The 19,048-nt window shown below is 44.5% G+C and overlaps 2 protein-coding genes across 2 annotated transcripts in view; one reads left to right on the forward strand and one right to left on the reverse strand.

The window, feature by feature from the left end:
• Positions 1 to 9,768, forward strand: part of LOC115477750 (fructose-2,6-bisphosphatase TIGAR-like) — a 10,539-nt gene extending 771 nt beyond the window's left edge. The window contains 6 exon segments of the mRNA XM_030214819.1: positions 3,805 to 3,838; positions 5,563 to 5,683; positions 7,638 to 7,715; positions 8,604 to 8,714; positions 9,199 to 9,357; positions 9,359 to 9,768. Coding sequence (XP_030070679.1) covers positions 3,805 to 3,838; positions 5,563 to 5,683; positions 7,638 to 7,715; positions 8,604 to 8,714; positions 9,199 to 9,357; positions 9,359 to 9,613 — 758 coding nt within the window. The 3' untranslated portion in view covers positions 9,614 to 9,768.
• An 8,272-nt stretch (positions 9,769 to 18,040) lies between these two features.
• The window catches only part of LOC115477751 (fibroblast growth factor 23-like), a 34,187-nt gene continuing 33,179 nt past the window's right edge, over positions 18,041 to 19,048 (reverse strand). Inside the window, exon 5 of the mRNA XM_030214820.1 lies at positions 18,041 to 18,478. Coding sequence (XP_030070680.1) covers positions 18,041 to 18,478 — 438 coding nt within the window. The remainder of the gene's footprint in view (positions 18,479 to 19,048) is intronic.

Here is a 19,048-nt window from a genome sequence, read left to right on the forward strand (position 1 = left end):
GTTCGGGGAGGGGAGGTGCTGCAATGTCAGTGAGGGGAGGGGTGCTCCTGCAGTGACTAAGACAGTGAGGGGAGGGGGCAGTATTGCAATGTTAGACAAGTGAGGGAGGGGCATTGATGCAGTGTCTGTGGCAGGGAGTGTGTGGGACAGTTAGGGGGAGGGAGGTGCTGCAATGTCAGTGAGGGGGAGGGTGTGGTGCAGTGACTAAGACAGTGAGGGGGAGGGGCAGTATTGCAATGTTAGTGAGGGGGAGGGGCATTGATGCAGTGTCTGTGGCAGGGAGTGTGTGGGGACAGTTAGGAGGGGAGGGGCTGCAATGTCAGTGAGGGGGAGGGGTGCTCCTGCAGTGACTAAGACAGTGAGGGGGAGGGGCAGTATTGCAATGTTAGACAGTGAGGGGGAGGGGCATTGATGCAGTGTTGGCAGGGGAGTGTGGGGACAGTTAGGGGAGGGGAGGTGCTGCAATGTCGGTGAGAGGGGAGGGTGGTGGGCAGTGACTAAGACAGTGAGGGGAGGGGCAGTATGCAATGTTAGACAGTGAGGGGGAGGGGCATTGATGCAGTGTCTGTGGCAGGGAGTGTGTGGGACAGTTAGAGGAGGGGAGGTGCTGCAATGTCAGTGAGGGGGAGGGGTGGTGCAGTGACTAAGACAGTGAGGGGGGGGGGGGCAGTATTGCAATGTTAGACAGTGAGGGGGAGGGGCATTGATGCAGTGTCTGTGGCAGGGAGTGGGCTTCAGTGTGGGACAGTTAGGGGAGGGGAGGTGCTGCAATGTCAGTGAGGGGGAGGGGGTGCTCCTGCAGTGACTAAGACAGTGAGGGGGAGGGGCAGTATTGCAATGTTAGACAGTGAGGGGGAGGGGCATTGATGCAGTGTCTGTGGCAGGGAGTGTGTGGACAGTTAGGGGAGGGGAGGTGCTGCAATGTCAGTGAGGGGGAGGGGTGGTGCAGTGACTAAGACAGTGAGGGGGAGGGGCAGTATTGCAGTGTTAGACAGTGAGGGGGAGGGGCATTGATGCAGTGTCTGTGGCAGGGAGTGTGTGGGACAGTTAGGGGAGGGGAGGTGCTGCAATGTCTGGGGCTCAAAGGGGGAGGGTGCAGTATAGTGTCAGTGAGGAGGAGGCGTGGTGCACTGTCAGGGACAGTGAGGGGAGGGGCAATATTTTAATGTCAGACAGTGAGGGGGAGGGGTGGTACTGCAGTGTCTGAGTCAGTATGGGAGAGGATGTGCTGCATTGTCTGAGAGAGTCAGGGGCAAGGGAGATGCTGTGAGGTGGGATAGTGAGGGGGAGGGGTGGTTCTGCAGTGTCTGGGACAGTGAAGGGGAGGGGGTAGTATTGCAGTGTCAGACGGTAAGTGGGAAGGGATGTGCTTCACTGTGTGGGACAGTAAGGGGGAGGGGAGATGCTGCAGTGTCTGGGCCAGTGAGGAGGAGGGCAGTGCTGCAGTGTTAGACAGTAAGGGGGAGGAGAAGCACTGCAATGGCAGTGAGGGGGGGGGTAGTGCAGTATCTGGGACAGTAAGAGGGGAGAGGGGCAGCTGCAGTGCCTGGAACAGTATGAGGAGGGACAGTGCTGCAGTGTTTGAGTCAGTAAGGGGGGGGTGAGTACCCCACTGCAATCTCTTCCTGATAGTATTTGAGGGATACTGAGATCCTCACAGAGCCCAGGATTACACAGTTCTAGAAATCCACCTACAGACTGAATACAATAAAGATATTAGGGATCAGTGCTGAGAAGAGGTAATAAACAGGGAAGTTGATTAATAAACAGTTGGAAAACAGTGCACAGACAAATAAGTTTTAATTCTGCGAACAACCAACATGTAAAATAATAATGATTATTCAGATATCAGTGTCTAGGCAAGTTTCAGTATATTTTGCTAGTGCGTTATTAGTTTCAGGATAGGCTGTCCTCACTAGCATTTGTAGATGTAAAAATGAAAAGCCATGAAATTAAATGTAAAAATAGAATTCTAAGAGCAAACACGGGAGAGGCAACTTTAAAGGTGCAGTCCCCTAAGTGCCGTGTTACACTAATCAATGTTTTTGTGCTACGGCTCCTGGAGTTGCTTCTTCTCTAGAAATGCATTAAACCATTTGGGGGGGGGGGGGTCTTATTTTTGTGCCACTCCCACTCTGATTTAATCTATTTTTGAACTCATAGGGGGTAATTCTTGGGTGATCTCTTCATATAGGCAGTAGCAGGTGCCTCTTCTCTATCCTTTTATTAGAATGCTACTAACTGTACTTGGTGTATGTGTCCTTAAGACTGTGACATGAGTGCCCTCCGCAGACAGCATGAGAATTGCAAGCACACTAGTTGGTGACGTCATCTGACGGAGCTCCCCCCCTTGCAGATTCCTATTTTGCAGATCTAGGCATGTGCAGGAATTCCTGCTTTAAGAGAGCCCGCTGGCGCGGAGTGAGTCAGTTACCTCACCTGCGCATCATTGATACATGTGTAATTTATAATGTTCTGTAAGTAATGTACAGAAATGTGCAATCTGCCCATGCACCTGTAAAAATTCATTGCACTGCAAGATGAGCTTATTTACAAAACAGCACATAGGTACAGTATCTAGGATGTAACAAAGTAGCATTCTGAAAATGTAATGGTGGAAACTATTATAAAGATATAATTACGGAACACGCAGACAACATGGTTTAATGGGACCGAGTCAGCATGGATTTAGCCCCAAGGGGAGTCTTGCCTTACCATTTTCTTCATTTCTTTGAAGGTGTGAATAAACATGTCGATAAAGGTGAGCCGGTTGTAGTGTATCCGAATTTTCAGAAAGCTTTAACAAAGTTCCTTATGAGAGACTCTGGAGAAAATTAAAAGTCATGGGATGGGAAGGCAGTGTCCTTCTGTGCATTAGGAATTGGTTATTGGACAGAAAACAGAGGGTAGGGTTAAATGGGCCATTTTTCTCAGTGGGAGGAGGGTAAATAGTGGAGTGCCACAGGGATCTGTACTGGGACTTGTGCTATTTAACATATAATTATAAAAATTGATCTGGAAATGAGGTGATTAACCTGCAGATGACACAAAACTATTTAAAGCTGTTAAAACACATTGGACTGTGAAAAATTGCAGGAGACCTTAGGAAATTGGAAGACTGGATGTCCAAATGGCAGATGAAATTTAATGTGGACAAATGCAGAGTGATGCACATTGGGAAAAATAATTTGAATCATAGTTACTTGATGCCTTCTGATATCTCAAAATTTTTCCTTAATTCATGTCAGTGAAGAGTTAAAAATATAAGTTTTAAAATAATGGGAGGTATCCAATGTAACCTATTAATCTATGTACACACCTGTGTTCCTAAAATGTATTAATTTATTTATTGGGATTTATTGACCCGCCTTTATCAAGAGATTCACCCAAGGCGGTGTACAGCAGGTACAGTTTAACATAAAACTTATAATTTTGTTAACAGCATAACAATAGTAAAATAATCAAGAATGAACGAGGAAACTGGAAATGGCAAATTGAAACCTAGTAATAGGACTAACATATACAGTATCAGTAATATAACGTTAACAGCACTTTAAAACAATCATATAACAGAAATGTGGTCATGAGGAAGATAGCTTTGTTAGCAGAGCCTCCTTCGTTACCTGTAGGTCTCCTAGAGTCTGTCTGCTAAGAGCAGTGGCTCATTCCAGATTCATCTGACATGAAAAAAGCTACGACTATTTTTCTGTCCGAGAAGCGATGACTGGGGCAGAGGGTCATCTGTTTAGTTTAATATCACTGTACCTGTTTTTCTTTTCCTTTTTTTTTTTTTTGACCAGTGAGAAACACGATACAACAAGGACAAGGTGCTACAAGGGTGGTGTCAAGCTTCTGTGTCCAGGCACTCAAGGGTGTATGAACAGAATTGTTATTTACAGGTTGATTTTTGTAATGTTTAGGGAGTTATGATGATCTTCTCTTGTTTCTCCATGCCCTCATTTACGTCCTCATAGTTGCGGGTAGATGCTGCCTGAATAATCAGTCGTGTTATAAGAACACTGTATCTGATTTATACCAGTGAAAAGCTGAGTATGATGCTAAGAATGACCACAAAGCCTTTCTCATTTTCCTGTTTTCTGCCCGAGTTTACTGATTTTGTTTCGGGCTGAATCCTACGGCTGCATCATCCTACTTCTCCCACTTATGCTCCTGGTGAATCACTTCATCCCTTATTGCCCTGGGTACAAACATATGCCTAGATTTAATGAAAGGCGCTAGGATGCTGCTGTGTGTTAACACGTTAAAACTTGCTGTTTGCCACACAAGTCTAATTTTATGCAGTGGAACTTGTTTACTATTAATGCAAATCCACAGCTAAAAGAAAAGTCCATAAGCCATTATTAAGAAGGACTTGGGAAAAATCCACTGCTTATTTCTGGGATTAGCAGTATAGAATGTATTGCATTTTTTTGTGACCTGGATTGGCCACTGTTGGAAACAGGATGCTGGGCTTGATGGACCTCCAGTCTGTCCCAGTATGGAAATACTTATAACAGCGTAGACTGGAAGTGCTTTCTACCAGCTATACCCGCTTTTATAATTTGTCTTGAGCTTGTATTTGTAAAAGATGTGTAATTAAATCTAAAAATAGTTCAGGACAAGATGATACAAAATTAAAATCACACAGTAATAGTCAAGGAGAAGTATTTTTTTTTTTTTTGAAGCATCAAGCAGCAGTAAATGCATTCACACTATCTGCCCATACAGTTTTCATGCAAAAATGTCTGCCCTGTGCGGTAACTGCAGGGTGGATTCTGGGCTGCGCTACCACACAGGCTGTGCAGTTACCACGGGTTAGTTTTGCAACTAGCGCATGGTAACTGCAAAACATTACTGCCCTTTATCTTTAATGTTTCCTACAACCATAATTTACTTTGGTATTCTGGTGTAATTATATTTGACTGATTTGTGATTGAATTTTAGTTTGTATTTACCATTATTATGTGACTTTAAATCTATGTAATTTGTTTTACACTTAAGAAAGATTTGTGCTGAGCGTGTTTATAAGTAAACGGATAAATAACCTTCCTTCCCTTGCAGAGCACAAGGTCATTGTGTCTCTTTGCCAGCCCTGATAGTTACCAGGCCCCTGCACTGCTGAATTGACATTCTTCGCTAGTCTGGCTCAGGCTGTCACCAGCATGTCTCAGTGGGATACTGCCTGACTGGTTACTGCACTTTATCTGTATTTGGAAGAAGACTGGGCTTACCTTGCACTTAATGAGGGGCTCGCACATGCCCACAAAGCTTTCTAGGCTTTTCTAGGGCTTTGGTGCCATCGTGATGACGTCGCCCAGCTGTGGCCGATTCTATTGTGCTTATAATCTGTGTCGTTTGTGATATGTTGTGGTAGACCAGCCCGAAAGATGTTCCTGTAATAAGTTAGAGGAAGGCAAGGACCCTCTTCATAATGAGCCTGCAAAGAGTACACAGCTGGTGCTTAGCATTGCCTCTCGTTCTGCTATGTGGTGATCTTCTGTCTTGCTCTGGTCTTTCCCTGCATCTTTCAGTTTACCTGCACAGATTTCTGTTTGTCACAGGGCAAGGGGTGGATGAGCCCCTCTCGGAGACCGGGTTTAGGCAGGCAGAGGCTGCTGGCAGGTTCCTCAGCAGTGTGAAATTTACACGCGTGTTCTCCAGCGACCTCATCCGTGCAAAGCAGGCAAGTGTGCATGTGTGTGTGTGTGTGTGTGTCTCCTGGTTTGTTAGTAGAACTTGTACACTGAGCTCAGAGAAAGAACCTGATATTTTGTTACAACACACCTCCGATTAAATCACTTTTAGGTTTTCCAGTAAACACTTCAAATGGGAAAGTTTATTAAGGAAATGATGCTGATATTTTGATTGCCTAAAGCCATAATAAGGTGAAGAATATTATTTGAAGAGGATCATGTAAAATATGAAAGAGCAGTGTACTGAGACCCGCTTTCCTTCCCAGCCCAGGGAATCTTTCATTCTTCTGTGCACAGGTGTAACAGTCAAATGGTTTCTGGAGAAAACGGTCCCTGTTGAGCTGACCCAGATGCTGTCTTCCAGTGACTCTCTGATTGTACAGTACATCTTGTGTTGCTTTTATCCCAAAGCTTTCTGGATGCACAGTGTTTGTTCTTAATAGAACAAGTGGGGCAGCATGCAGAGTTCGTGGCTTCAGGAGTGCTTTCTAATGCAGGTCCGCACAAGGGGGTGATTGGAGTTTTTACATTATGTATTGTCTGCATGCTGTACTGTTGCAACCATGGGTTAAAGGGAGCAAGAGTAAGAACAGCTTGGAAATGCCCTTGGGTGAATTTATATTTCTGTGTCTAGGTAGAACTGTGGTGCTTATGAGCCAGAGGTGCAGAAGAATACTGGAAAAGTATCACCTGCCGCCCTATCCACCCAGCAACGTGGCCCTAATTTTAATTAGTTACTACAAAACATTCTGGTATAAATTCAAACGCACCGACAGGCAAGGAAGAGTGCGCTACGTAAGCAGACAAACACAGGCACGTGAACAGTGATAAACTCCAGATGTGGGGGTGGTATGAAGCGGGCGTGTACTTGTTTCTGAGGGGGTGAGTGAGGCATGTAAAGGGTGCATGTGTTAGGGCTGTGGCTTGAATGATGTCATCTGCCAATTCTTTGGTGGCCATTTGGTCCTCCACCAATCTCCAAATACATTTTTAAACCCCCACATCACATAACTTCCTCCCCCCTCCCATCTGTTTCCTTCAGCTATTCTTGCTTGCTCCTGCTTCCTTTGCTGGTAGGGCCCTTATTCTCAATACAGAGGAAAACTGGAAGAGAAGGAGACGGCAGGTCACCGGTTCCTCCTGCCAACTGGAGGACAGTGCACAAGGATTGGGAAAGGATGGATAGATTCATGCAGGCAGTGGTTGCTCTGGCCTGTTCCTGTTCTTTCTGCCAGCCAGTCTGCATTAAGAATCAGTGAATAGCAGATCTGCCAGAGCAAAAATCTGCCTTGGGAATCACTGGGTTAGCACATCTGACCTCTCTTATATTGTCAGGGAAAAGCGGGAAACGGCATGTGTCCTCAGGGCAATCACGCATCACTTCTTTCATAACTTTGTAAAAAGACCCCTAAAATCTTTGCTTTTACCCTACGCTGTTATTAAAATGTTTATTATGTATTGTGTTGACATTGAAATTAGTACACTATGCCATACTTTGTATTGCTATTTGAATATTTTTACTGCTGTAATTGTCTAGTGCTTATGTTTGATTTATTCTTACTGTACACCGCCTTGAGTGAATTCCTTCAAAAAAGCGGTAAATAAATCCTAATAAATAAATAAACTGTGCTTTCATTTTCTCCCCCTTGTTCAATAAAAATCTGAGGCTTATTAACTGCCCAATCCAAGCAAGAGGTCAAGAGCAGTTTACAATCAAGATTTAACCAATACTGTCATTAGAAATTACAGTAAAGAACAAAATATGTATGATTTATGATAAAAACAGTAAATCCTGTATATTTACAACAAAACTTTGTTAAAAAACGCTGGATGAGTTTATTTCTCTAGGTATACTATTCCTGGCGTGAGTATTAAAAGGATGTTTATAGTGCAGATCTTTTGTCAAGAGGGTGCAATAATGAAATCGATGCTTTAATTTTTCAGACTGCAGCCACCATTCTGGGAAAAAGCAGACACTGCGGAGACTTGGAGATCCGACTGGACACAAGACTAAGAGAGAGAGTGCGTACTGGCATGAAAGCCATGCTCTGCAGGTCTCCTAAAACAGGCATGGTGACAAGGGACAGTGTTAGAAAACCCTGCTTGTAACAGTGGCTAGAAGGGACCATCATTATGAGAATGATGGATCTAGGGGGAATACAGGCAAGGAACTCTTCTGTAATAGATATGCACGACAGTATATGGGGGACTTATCCTGATGTGGAGGTGGGTATACAGGTGACCTTTCCTGCAGTGGTGATGGATATAGGGGATGTATGTAGGGGATTCTTCCTTCAGTGTTGGTAGATATAGGGGCATAATATAGGGGATCCTTCCAGCAATGGTGGTAGATATAGGGGTGGTATATAGGGGATCTTTCTGGCAATGGTGGTGGATATAGGGGGCAGTATATAGGAGATTCTTCCTGCAATAATGGTGGATATAAGGGGGCAGTATACAAGGGACCTTTGTCATAATAGTGTGAGGTAAAGGGGACAGTATACAGGGGACACTTCTGTAATACAGGTGGATATGGAGGAAATCGGGTATAAAGCTCGGTGCTTCATATTATGATGGAGATGGTTGTCCAGGGTACTTGATGTATCACAAATAAATGGTCCTGCTTTAGGGTGGCAACAGACCTAGGTCATTAGTCACAGGTTGAACTAGTCCTTACAGTACCTCGTTGCCTCTGTGGACTGGTATATGAACTTCTCTAAGGACAGCAGGATTAAAGGTCTGTAGATGTGGTGAGGGAGTCTGGACTGGGTCACCTTCGGTCTCTTGGTCACTCTCTTTCAAATGAAGAGGATTCGGATGCATGTTTGTTTCATGACTTTGAGAAACTATTAGGTTTGAAATGTTTTGAAGTTTAGCTAAAGGTTTATGCTATTAATTGACCTTTTCCAGAGCTATGGGACAGCTGAGGGAAAACCACTGAGCGATCTGAGAGCGATGGCCAAGGCTACCGGGGAGCAGTGTCCAAGCTACACCCCTCCTGGCGGGGAGACAATAGAGCAGGTGAGGTCGTGGTGTTCCTTGTGGGGTGGGGGGGAGTGCAGCTATAGAGACAGTCAGTCTGTCTTATGGACTGTATGTGCTAACAAGATACTGGAGGGGTGCACTGAACATGCAGCCCTTTCTCCTGTCCAGTTGGCCACATTTTGGAGGGTCAGTTGAGTCACTGTCTTTCAATGTGAGCCCCACACTGCTTGGCTACATCAGTCTCGCGCGTCAGAACGAGAGGCTGTCACAGACCAACATTCAGAACCATGGAAGGAAAAAAAAAGAAATACTTTCAGCCAGCATTTAGCAAATTGTAGAGCTGTCCTGGCACTTGGCACTTTTAGCAGGCTTAAAGCTAAGACATCACTGTTCATTCCAGAAATGAAGCCAGTGGAAATGATGTGGGACAAAAGCTAATGTTCCACCGAGGTGAAAGTAATTCTTGAATGACGGAAGAGAAACCCTAAAGCCACGTTATCTTTCTTTCAACTCTCCATAGGTGAGAGCCCGAGCTAAGGGCTTCTTTGAGTTTCTCTGCCAGTTAGTGACGGAGGAGGAAGGAAGAGAAGTGGGGGTACCACGCAGCAGCTGCGAAGGTGCCTTGGAGCCCCCCCCATCCCTGGTAAGCACCTGTGTCAACCCTGACACCAACTGCCTGGGACTCCACACCGGGTACAAACGTTTTAGTAGTGAGCCACGGTGCTTACATGAGAATCTGGATTTTGTACTTTGTGAAGGAACTGGAGTGCCACCTGCCCGGTGACCTCCGAAAGGCCCAGGAACTCTCCATCAGTCCTAACACTGGTATCAGTCAATTTGTGGTAAGCCTGACCAGAGGAGAGACCTTCAGCCCTGAAGTCCGCTGCGTCTGCATTAATCAGCAGGACCATCTCGCGGATCTGACCCCCAGTTAGCAGCGTTTCCTAAGTCAGCCATCGGGGAGCGTATGTACAATACAACAGAAATCCCTACTAAGTTATTTCTTCTGTGGGCTTTGAGAATATTTAAGCTGTATTTCCCACCTTCAATTTAAACGCTCATGAGAGCTACTACTAAAATATTTTAAATATTTCTGTTTATTTATTTTTTGTTTTCAGCACGTTTCTCATATCTCTACCCAGAATGCTTTGTAAGACACAGCTATTGATGTGGGTAGCAGGGGCAGAGACCAGAAAACACAAAACTAACTAAAAGTGTAGTTACCACTGGCTGTTCTCTTATTATGGCTCTATATAATCAGTGATAAAGAAAGTAACTGCTTCGTTAAAGGTCCTCTCCTGTTTTAAGCGTTTCTTTAACCTGGTGTTATGAAGGGGCAGCACTAGGGATTAAATTACCAATTCCCCCCACCCCTTCTCTAACAGTGACTCAGTGAAAGAACTATACCCTAACTGGCAAATTCGGAAGTAAATGACTTTAATCCAAAGTAGTGGTGTAGCCATGGGGGACTGGGCCCCTCCCAGATTGGCTCCGGGGCCCCCAACCCCCGCCAGCTAAGACGTTTGTCCTGCGCGGGTTTTAACATTGCCTGACGCCCTGTCCTATTTTCATGCCGTGCACGCTCGTTTTAAATGAAACTGAGCATGCTCGCTCATGCTCAGTTTCGTTAAAACGAGTGTGCACAACGCCGAAAACAGGACAGGGAGCCAGGCAACGTGAGAGCAGCGCAGGACAAACACTTTAGCTGGCGGAGGTTGGGGACCCCTGCCAGCCAAAGGTACCTTCCAGCGGCAGGGGGACAGAAGTGGCGGTGGAGGGCGGCAGCGGGGAGGTGTGGGCCAAGATGTGCCCCCCCACCACCACCACCATGGGCTCTGGCCCCTCCTCCCGTCGAGGTCTGGCTACGCCCCTGGTCCAAAGCAACTTTTTCTGGGCAGAGAAGGTATTACATTATGTTGTAGCACTTAATATGCTGGATATATTTCAGGGCAGGGCAAATGTGCCCTCATCTGCTGAGGTTTTTCTCTGGGTTACCTGCAGTACTGCCCGGCCTGGCTGCTCTCAGCTGTTAAGGCTTTTCTGTGGGTTACCTTCCTGGCTGCCCTCTGTAATTCCCCCACACCCAGCAACACAGCATAATCAATGATCGTAATGGACAATTTACAATCTCCATTCCCTTGACCCTCATGACACCTGATTCACACCTACCTCATTTGGCCACAATATAACCTTGTATTTGTTATCAACCGAATTGGCAAACGCCTTTACGGTACTATGTAAGCCACATTGAGCCTGCAAATAGATGGGGAAAATGTGGGGTACAAATGTAACAAATAAAATAAAAAATAATTAACATGATTTCTTGATAACTGGCACATATAAACTAATTTGATGTGAGGGGGCATAAGTACATAAGTATTGCCATACTGGGAAAGACCAAAGGTCCATCGAGCCCAGCATCCTGTTTCCAACAGTGGCCAATCCAGGTCACAAATACCCGGCAAGATCCCAAAAATGTACAAAACATTTTATACTGCTTATCCCAGAAATAGTGGATTTTCCCCAAGTTCATTTAATAACGGTGTAATATCTCCACTGATCTCTATGAGATGTGTGTGGATGTTACTGCTCAGAAACACAGGCCATGGCGTCCTCCCGGCAGAAGCTGCTCTGCACTGAATCCCAGATCTGCTCTTTCAGAACCCACCAGTGAGTCTGGTTTTCAGGGTAACCAACTGATGCAAATTCACCCGGTTCTTAAACAAATGCACATGTAATTCCCGCATATCCTTGGGAGGTCCTGAGGTCGTGGGAGGGATGCAGCCAGCATCACACCTCCTTCACAAGTCCAGCTCTCTCAAGCACCTTGGTTACGTGAATGTGATTCAGTTTTATTGTATGAAAACCTCAGTTTGTTAGGGCTGGACCCTTGTGTCACATTTTCCTGTGTGATCTGCTCCTTTCATGCTTCTGTTTTGCATTTTGTGGCTCGCTTGCCCTGCTGCTTTCTTGGACGTTTCATTGTAGGCCACAGTTGCCACAGCTCTAGTCCTTGGTTTCCAAAGGTGGAAAAATCTCTGAAGGGAGGACTAAGCCTGACTGAGCCATTAGGCTCCTTAACAGAATGGTGATCATTTTCAAAACCGAAAAACATCCAAAAAGTGGCATAAATCTGCATTTGGATGTTTTTTTTCACAAAAACGTCCAAATTGGTATTTTCAAAACCAACTTGTAGATCTTTTTATATGAAGTCCGTCAGAAGCGCGTTCAACTCACAAGGGGGATTGTCGGGGCGTGGTAAGGGCGGGATCTGGATGTTCCTAACACCTGGACGTTTTTCAGCCATAATGGAATTAAACAAAACCGTCCAGGACTAAAAGTAAGATGTTTTGAGCTAGACCTGTTTTTATAACGAATAAGGCACAAAAAGGTGCCCTAAATAACCAGATAACACTGGAGGGAATCAGGGATGAGCTCCCCTAACTCCCCTGTGGTCGCTGACCCCCACCCCCCAAAAATGTGATTAAAAATATTATTACCAGCCTGTATGGCAGCCTCATATGTAATACTCACGTCCATTAGAGCAGCAGGCCCTGGAGTAGTCTAGTGGTGGGTGCAGTGTAGACCCAGGCCCCTACTTCCCCCTTCCTGTTACACTTGTGGTGGAAACTGTGAGCTCACGTACAGGTACCCCCTTCACCCATAAGGGCTATTGTAGTGGTGTACATTTGGGGGTAGTGGGTTTTGGGGGGCTTTGCAGACAAGATGAGGGAGCAACGGTAAGATGTGTACCTGGAAGCATTTGATGTCCACTGCAGTGCCCCCTAGGGAGCACCATTGCTCTGCCTGGCCAGTCTACTAAGAATGCTGACTCCTCCTACATCCCAATGGCTTGATTTTGTGCGTTTTTCACTGGGACATTTTTTTTTTTTTAAATGGACCAAAAAGATAAATGCAGAGAGCACAAAAACATCTAGCAAATAGCCGTTTTCAAACAAAAAAGAGAGACATTTTTCTGTTTTGAAAATGGCTATATTCACTTGAATTTTGGACGTTTTTAGCAAAACAGCCAACCTTGGACTTAGACATCATATCGAAAAGTCCCTCTTTTTCTCTTTACCCAGATGGAGGTAGTTCCCGTTTTCTACTGCAGTTTTCCCAGTCAGAATCCCGGTGTATTTTCACCGATAAATAGAAAGTAAGTGTGGCAAATCTCTCTTGTCGTCCCCCTTCTCCTCCACTGCTAACTCCAGGCTTCGTTCCTTTTCTCTCGCGGCACCTTATGCCTGGAATAAAATTCCTGAGCTTGTACGTCTAGCTCCATCTCTACCTGTTTTCAAATCTATGCTGAAAACCCACCTTTTCACTGCTGCTTTTGGCTCCTAGCCACTACTCAATTGCCTCCCCCCTTGTTCCTCCTCACCCAGTACTTCCCTCGCCCTTAATTGTCATGTCTGTCTGTGTTATTTTAGATTGTAAGCTCTATTGAGCAGGGACTGTCTCTCTATGTCAGGTGTTCAGCGCTGCGTGCGTCTGGTAGCGCTATACAAATGCTAATAACATGGGAGTAAAGGTTGTTCAATGTCTGCTGGAAGAATTAGACCATAAAACATGGATTTGATCCCCGGTTTTTAGCCATAAGCCGTCCCATGGGTTTCTGTTGCAAGACTGTGCTGAGAACAGCATCGGTAGATATATTTTTCTGTCTGGATGGGGTGAGGAGGAGGCACGGGGTAGGTTATCTCTGAGAAGTGAGATATATGTTGTCTGGACCTTCTCAGCCCTTCTGCTTTTAACACTTGCGTTAATAATGTCTAAGGGCTTTGTCATTTGTCAAAAGTGTGACACACAGTAACAGCTGCCTCCGACCCCACACTGGGCAGAGAGACCCTAAGCACTGCCCTGTTACCCATAATCCTTTGCAGTGCTTATGCATCTTAAGTCTTCTGAACCTTTAGGGTTAGTGTGGGATATCTGAGAAGCCATACTTACAAATCCGCAAAGGCTGCTTCTTTGGCATTTTACTCGTTTGTGGTGAGTCTTATCATCAGACGTGGAAAGATCCTTGAAGCATGCAGGAAGAGAAAAATCTCAGACATACCTGTACATAGGATTCAATTTTCAAAGGGTTTAGCTGCTTTTAAAGAATTTCCCCTTCTCACTGCTGAATACAACTTAGTTTGGTTTAATGGCAGATTTGATAAGCATCCGGACACAGAATGCAACAAAGAATTCCTAAGTTGGAAAGCCGGGCAAAAAGGAGCAGTTTTACCAGCCATGTTCAGTCACTGTGCTCTGAGCATATTGATAGCAGCCTGAATAGAAGACACATTTCAACCACAAGCCTGACCAGTTTGGTTTTTGCTGAAATAATTCCCCAATGAAGGGGGTTATTTTACAAGGTGTAAATGACAATTTCAGAAAGCCCCTATTTATATGTGGCGATCCCACACCAGACAGGGATTTCAAAAAAAATCTGCATGTATATTCCCAGTTTTGCAAAGAGAATAAACTGTTATGGGAATTAGTTTCTTCCTCAACTTTTCTATCAGCTCAGAGGCGTGCACAGATGGTAAGAGTGCGCACTTTGCCCAGGGCTTTACGTGAGTGATTAAGGGAGTAATTCTCTGCAATTCCCCGTTTAATTTTCTCCTCTAGAAAACTGTGGCCTCCCTGTTTAATTGGCTGCCCTTACACATGGACCTTGCAAATCGCTGCTTCCATTTGGGGAAAAATAGGGGTTCACTCCGCTTATTTTTACTGTGTGTATAGTTGTAAAATCACTGCTGTCTCTGTGCATACCGGCAAATACACATACCTCCAGTGTGTCCTTAAAGGTATTTTAGAACAAGCTCATCACGTTGAAGCATGTTCCAATCTGGCAGTATGGATTCGACCTCAACATTGTGTGTAAAATGGACCTTGCATTCTCTCAGCTTTACCACTCAGTAGCTTTTGGAAGATTAGGGTGACACATAAAAACACTGCATTCCTTTCAACCTCTTGAAGAACTGCATAGGTTCAGTATTTGCACCAAATCATGCACTTAAACGTGTCAACCATTTCAGAAGCAGATGTGCAACTAGGTTTGGAGCTGAATGGTTCACTGGGAAACCCTGCAAACCAGGAGCTAGCTTAATTTACAAATAATTACATTAAGCCATTCTTCAGAAAAAAAAAAGTTTATTTGCAAAAAGATCAATGAGTTCAGAATACATAATTATAAATATTCTATAAATAACAGCAGATGTTTAACAATTGAAATAAATAAATAAATATCGCATCATGAAAGGTGACACTTTCTTAAAGGCTGGTGGCGCCCAGCACCTGAGCAGAAGAATGAACTCAAAAACACTTGCGAGGTCTAATTCCGTATTTTCTCTGCCGCAGGACGCCATAAAAGCAGGGGCCTCTGTGGAAATGATTGGAGGAGTGGAGCAGTGGTCTGAGAACCAGAAGAACTCTGCTCCTCGTGACCTTGGACAAGTCACTTAACCCTCCATTACCTTGGTATTCACAGACGTAGATTGTAAGCCCTTCGGCAATATGGATATACTCGTGATACCTTGATGTAACTCACCTTGAGCTACTACTTACTAAAATAAACTGTAATATTCATAAGAAGATAAAGGTAGCCGCACTGGGTTGGACCAGAGATCCATCTAGCCCAGTATCCTGTTTGCAGTAGTGGCCAAGGCAGTTCACAAGGGCTGAGCAGATTCCAAAAAGTAACTAGATTCCTTACTACTTACCCCCAGGGATAAGAAGTGGGTTTCCTCAGATCTATCTTACTAACAGTTAATGGACTTTTCCTTCAGGAATTTGTGCAAACCTTTTTTAAACCAGCTACATTAACTGCTTTTACCATATCCCCCCAGCAGTGAACTCCAGAGCTTAACTATACATTGAGTGAAAAAATATTTTCTGCAATTTGTTTTAAATGTATTATTCTGTAACAGAGTTGCATTTACCCATTCCATTCCACTTAGGATTTTAGAGACCGTAATGTACCACACCCCTTGCTATGTCAGAGTAAGTGTTTTTGAGTACAGGCTTCGTTTAATGCCCAATCAAATCCAACTTGACTTAAATAGGGGGGTTTCCCCTTATAATAGTGCAACTATTAATCATTCTATAAAGAAGAGTGCCATAGCAAGAAAATGTCTCGAGCTTCCCGCTTACATATTCTCATGATTATTATCCACAGAAAAGGCATCTAATTGCACTTTGGTCCTTTGCTTCAACAGAAATATCTGGGGTTTAATGTTCTTACATGAAAAATGTAGGGAAGAAGGTTTTGCAGCTGGAAGAGAATGCCATCAATCACCAGGAAAAGCCAGAATGCAGAGAAATGACCCACAGACCTGGAAAGTCCTTTCCCTCTGCTGAGATTGCTAAAGTCCCCAACTATTATGTAAAGCAGCAGAAAAAAAGCAAGCCAAGATTAATTGTACTTCTGGGGCACCACTGCCAGCCACAGCTTTGGGTGACCAGGAAAACCAAACTCTGCTAATTTTAACTGGCTTCTTAAAAGGCAAAGAACAGAAGCAGGCATCCTGAAACTAGATAGGACTCAAGGACAAGAGCTGAGCCTTCTGGGTAGGCATCCCGGAGTCCCCGTGGACACCAATCTCAGGTTTTCAGACTATCCCCTAATAAACATACACCAGAGAGATTTGTATAGAACTGAAGCGCTTTGCTTGCCAGGCTTTCTCATGCGTATCCATTAGGGATACCCTGAAAATATAAGGGGCTTGGGTTCCACAGGGACTGAAAGTTGCCTGTTCATAGAGGCACAGTAAGGGTGGGGAGCATGAGCTCCGGCAACCCAAATACCACAGCACCAGTATGGGAAATGGTAAAACTGGTAACGCCTGCCCCACTGTCATACATACGTACGAATGAGAAAAACAGAGTAGGCTTCACTGTCCCTTTAAATAATATTGATTCTCTGCCATCTGGTGGATAGCTTCTGTTTAAAAATGCTTGATCTTTGCAGAAAACTGACCAAATTATTGTCCAGGGGGGATCTCTAACTCCCTCAGACCTCCAAACAACAGAAAGCAGAGCTAATTTTACTTTTATTGAAAAAAAAATTAGCTTCCTAAAGAAGTATTCGGCTTAGCTTAAAAAGTCTGACTCCGATTCTTGTTCTGTCAATAGAGACCATATCCATTAATTATTGGGTCTTTTTTTATTTGCATCTGAACCTTGTGTGTTTTCTGCATTTTTCAGGGTTGTGGCTGCAGACACTAATTCTGCTTTTATATAAATCTGCTGTTAAGTATTAAATATTTAAATCCATTCTGTGTCTCTAGGAGACATAAATGGTTATAAAGTTTTATCAACTGATCATTATCTGTAGGGGAAATACTAGACACCGAATCTTTCTAAATTTAAAACTAAATCTTTTAAAATTGATATATTTTTTAAAAAATGCTAAAAAACATGATCATTCTTGGTGTTGATTAAGATCTTCTACCAGGCAGCAATAGCAACAAGACCCTTCAAAGATTAGCAGATTTGAACAAACAGGGAATGAGAATAACCCACTAATGGGTTAAAACACCACCAAACCAACCATCCGAGGTTCACCCAAGAGAGAAGTAAAGGAACACGCCAGAGCTTCAAAAATCGAAATGCCAGAAGCCAGCACAGGGCTTAACAGATCTTTGTGGTATAGAAAAGAAACCCTGACTTTGAAACGTAGCTCTGGCAGAATGTGTGAGGGTGCAGGGTCGGCTAAACTTACGTACCAGGGTGAGGCACTGGTACTAAAGGATGCCAAAGTCCCAGTTCAGAAGGATAGAAGCCAGACGGGGATTTTGGCAACCTTTATCGCCAATGCCTTATCCAGGTCAGCAGGAGGGAGGGACTTTAGAGAAAGGGGGAGGGATCTGGTTTTGGGTGGAGGGTGGGCGCCATAGTCCCTTGAGGGTGGATTTAACAGATCAGTAAAAAGGAGAAATCAGGTGTTCTCAAATCACTTTCAAATAGGTAACCATAAACATTCAAACGAGCTGCTTCTTTTAAAATATGATAATGCAGACGTGTTACCGTAGATGCAAATTCAGTGTGGAGAGCCTGAAAACCAGACCTAACCACCTTCTAGTAAGGTCCCTGTGCACTGGGTGAGCTGCAGAGTGTAGACAAATTGCCTTCAGCCACCCAAGAGATGAGTTATTGCCTGATAACGCATGCAGCCCAGAGTATCCTTGTACATTTCTAAACCAAAGAAAAATAAGCATCTTAAAAAACTAGTGCTAAAACCATAGGCCATGCCCATGGGAATTTCTCCTACCCACTTCATAAATATATAATTTTATACTCTCTACAAGAATAAAATTGAGCTCAAGCTCATCTGGGCTCCTAACAGTTCATGTTGCCTACTTAGCAAATCCTCAACCAGTGAGCAGGGAGCCATGCTCCTTGGTAATATAATGCTTTGGGCTGCCTATTCTGCTTGACACCATGATGTTGTAAGGGTCTTCAGAGTCACTGATGTCATCGTCCTTAATTCTCAAGGGCTCTCTGGATAGGTGGTTGAGAAGGGAGGCGGGCACATTTATTGCGGACATTAAGATCTGATTGGGATCCGAAGGATCGGCATCTACATTTCTGGTGTGCCGATGGGGTTCAGGGGTGTTGAAGCGGATGAGGGGGATCTCGTTCTTCCGTGACAGGAACTGGGAGTAAGGTGGTGGATTCATTCCCGGGAGGAACGGGCGCTTGGCTTTCCCCAGGCTGATCAAGAAGTTGTATTTTGGTGAGTGGTAGACATCGTAACCATTTTCTAGGTTCTCCTGTCTGAAAAGGCAGTCTTCTCGGCTGAAGTAATGCTGTAGGGGAAAGACATGCCTGTCATCAATGATAGCTTATTACAGAACGCATCACTAGGGATAGGTCACCCCATTACAAATACATAATCAGTGATAGGTTAGTGGAGTGGAGCATTAACAGAGTGTGAAGAGCAGGGAAACGTGAGCTCAAATCCTGCTGCTCCTTGTGACCCTAGGCAAGTCCCTTCAACCTCCATGTACTGCGGCAGGGAAATACTTAGGGACAGATTCAGTAAATAGCGCTCAAAAATCGTCACCGAAAAAAAAAATCAGCATTCACTGCTATTTTATAATGGGTACACAAAGATGAGTGTCCATTACAGAATAGCATTGTGTCCTGATATGGCACCAGAACTTGCCCCTGCTGAACCCATGTGTAAATCCCAGCACCCAATTTGGGCACAGATTCCTGGTATTTTATAACTAACGCCTTGTGTAAATTGTAGGAATGCCCTGAGCCGCCCATGCTCCTCCCATGGCCACGCCCCCTTTGGTTTGTGTGCTATGGGATTTGGGCGCACAGTGTTCTATCATGTAGCAAGACGTGTGCGAATTCAAATTGCTGTCAAT

Source organism: Microcaecilia unicolor, chromosome 9 (assembly GCF_901765095.1).
Source record: "Microcaecilia unicolor chromosome 9, aMicUni1.1, whole genome shotgun sequence".
Lineage (NCBI taxonomy): Eukaryota > Metazoa > Chordata > Amphibia > Gymnophiona > Siphonopidae > Microcaecilia > Microcaecilia unicolor.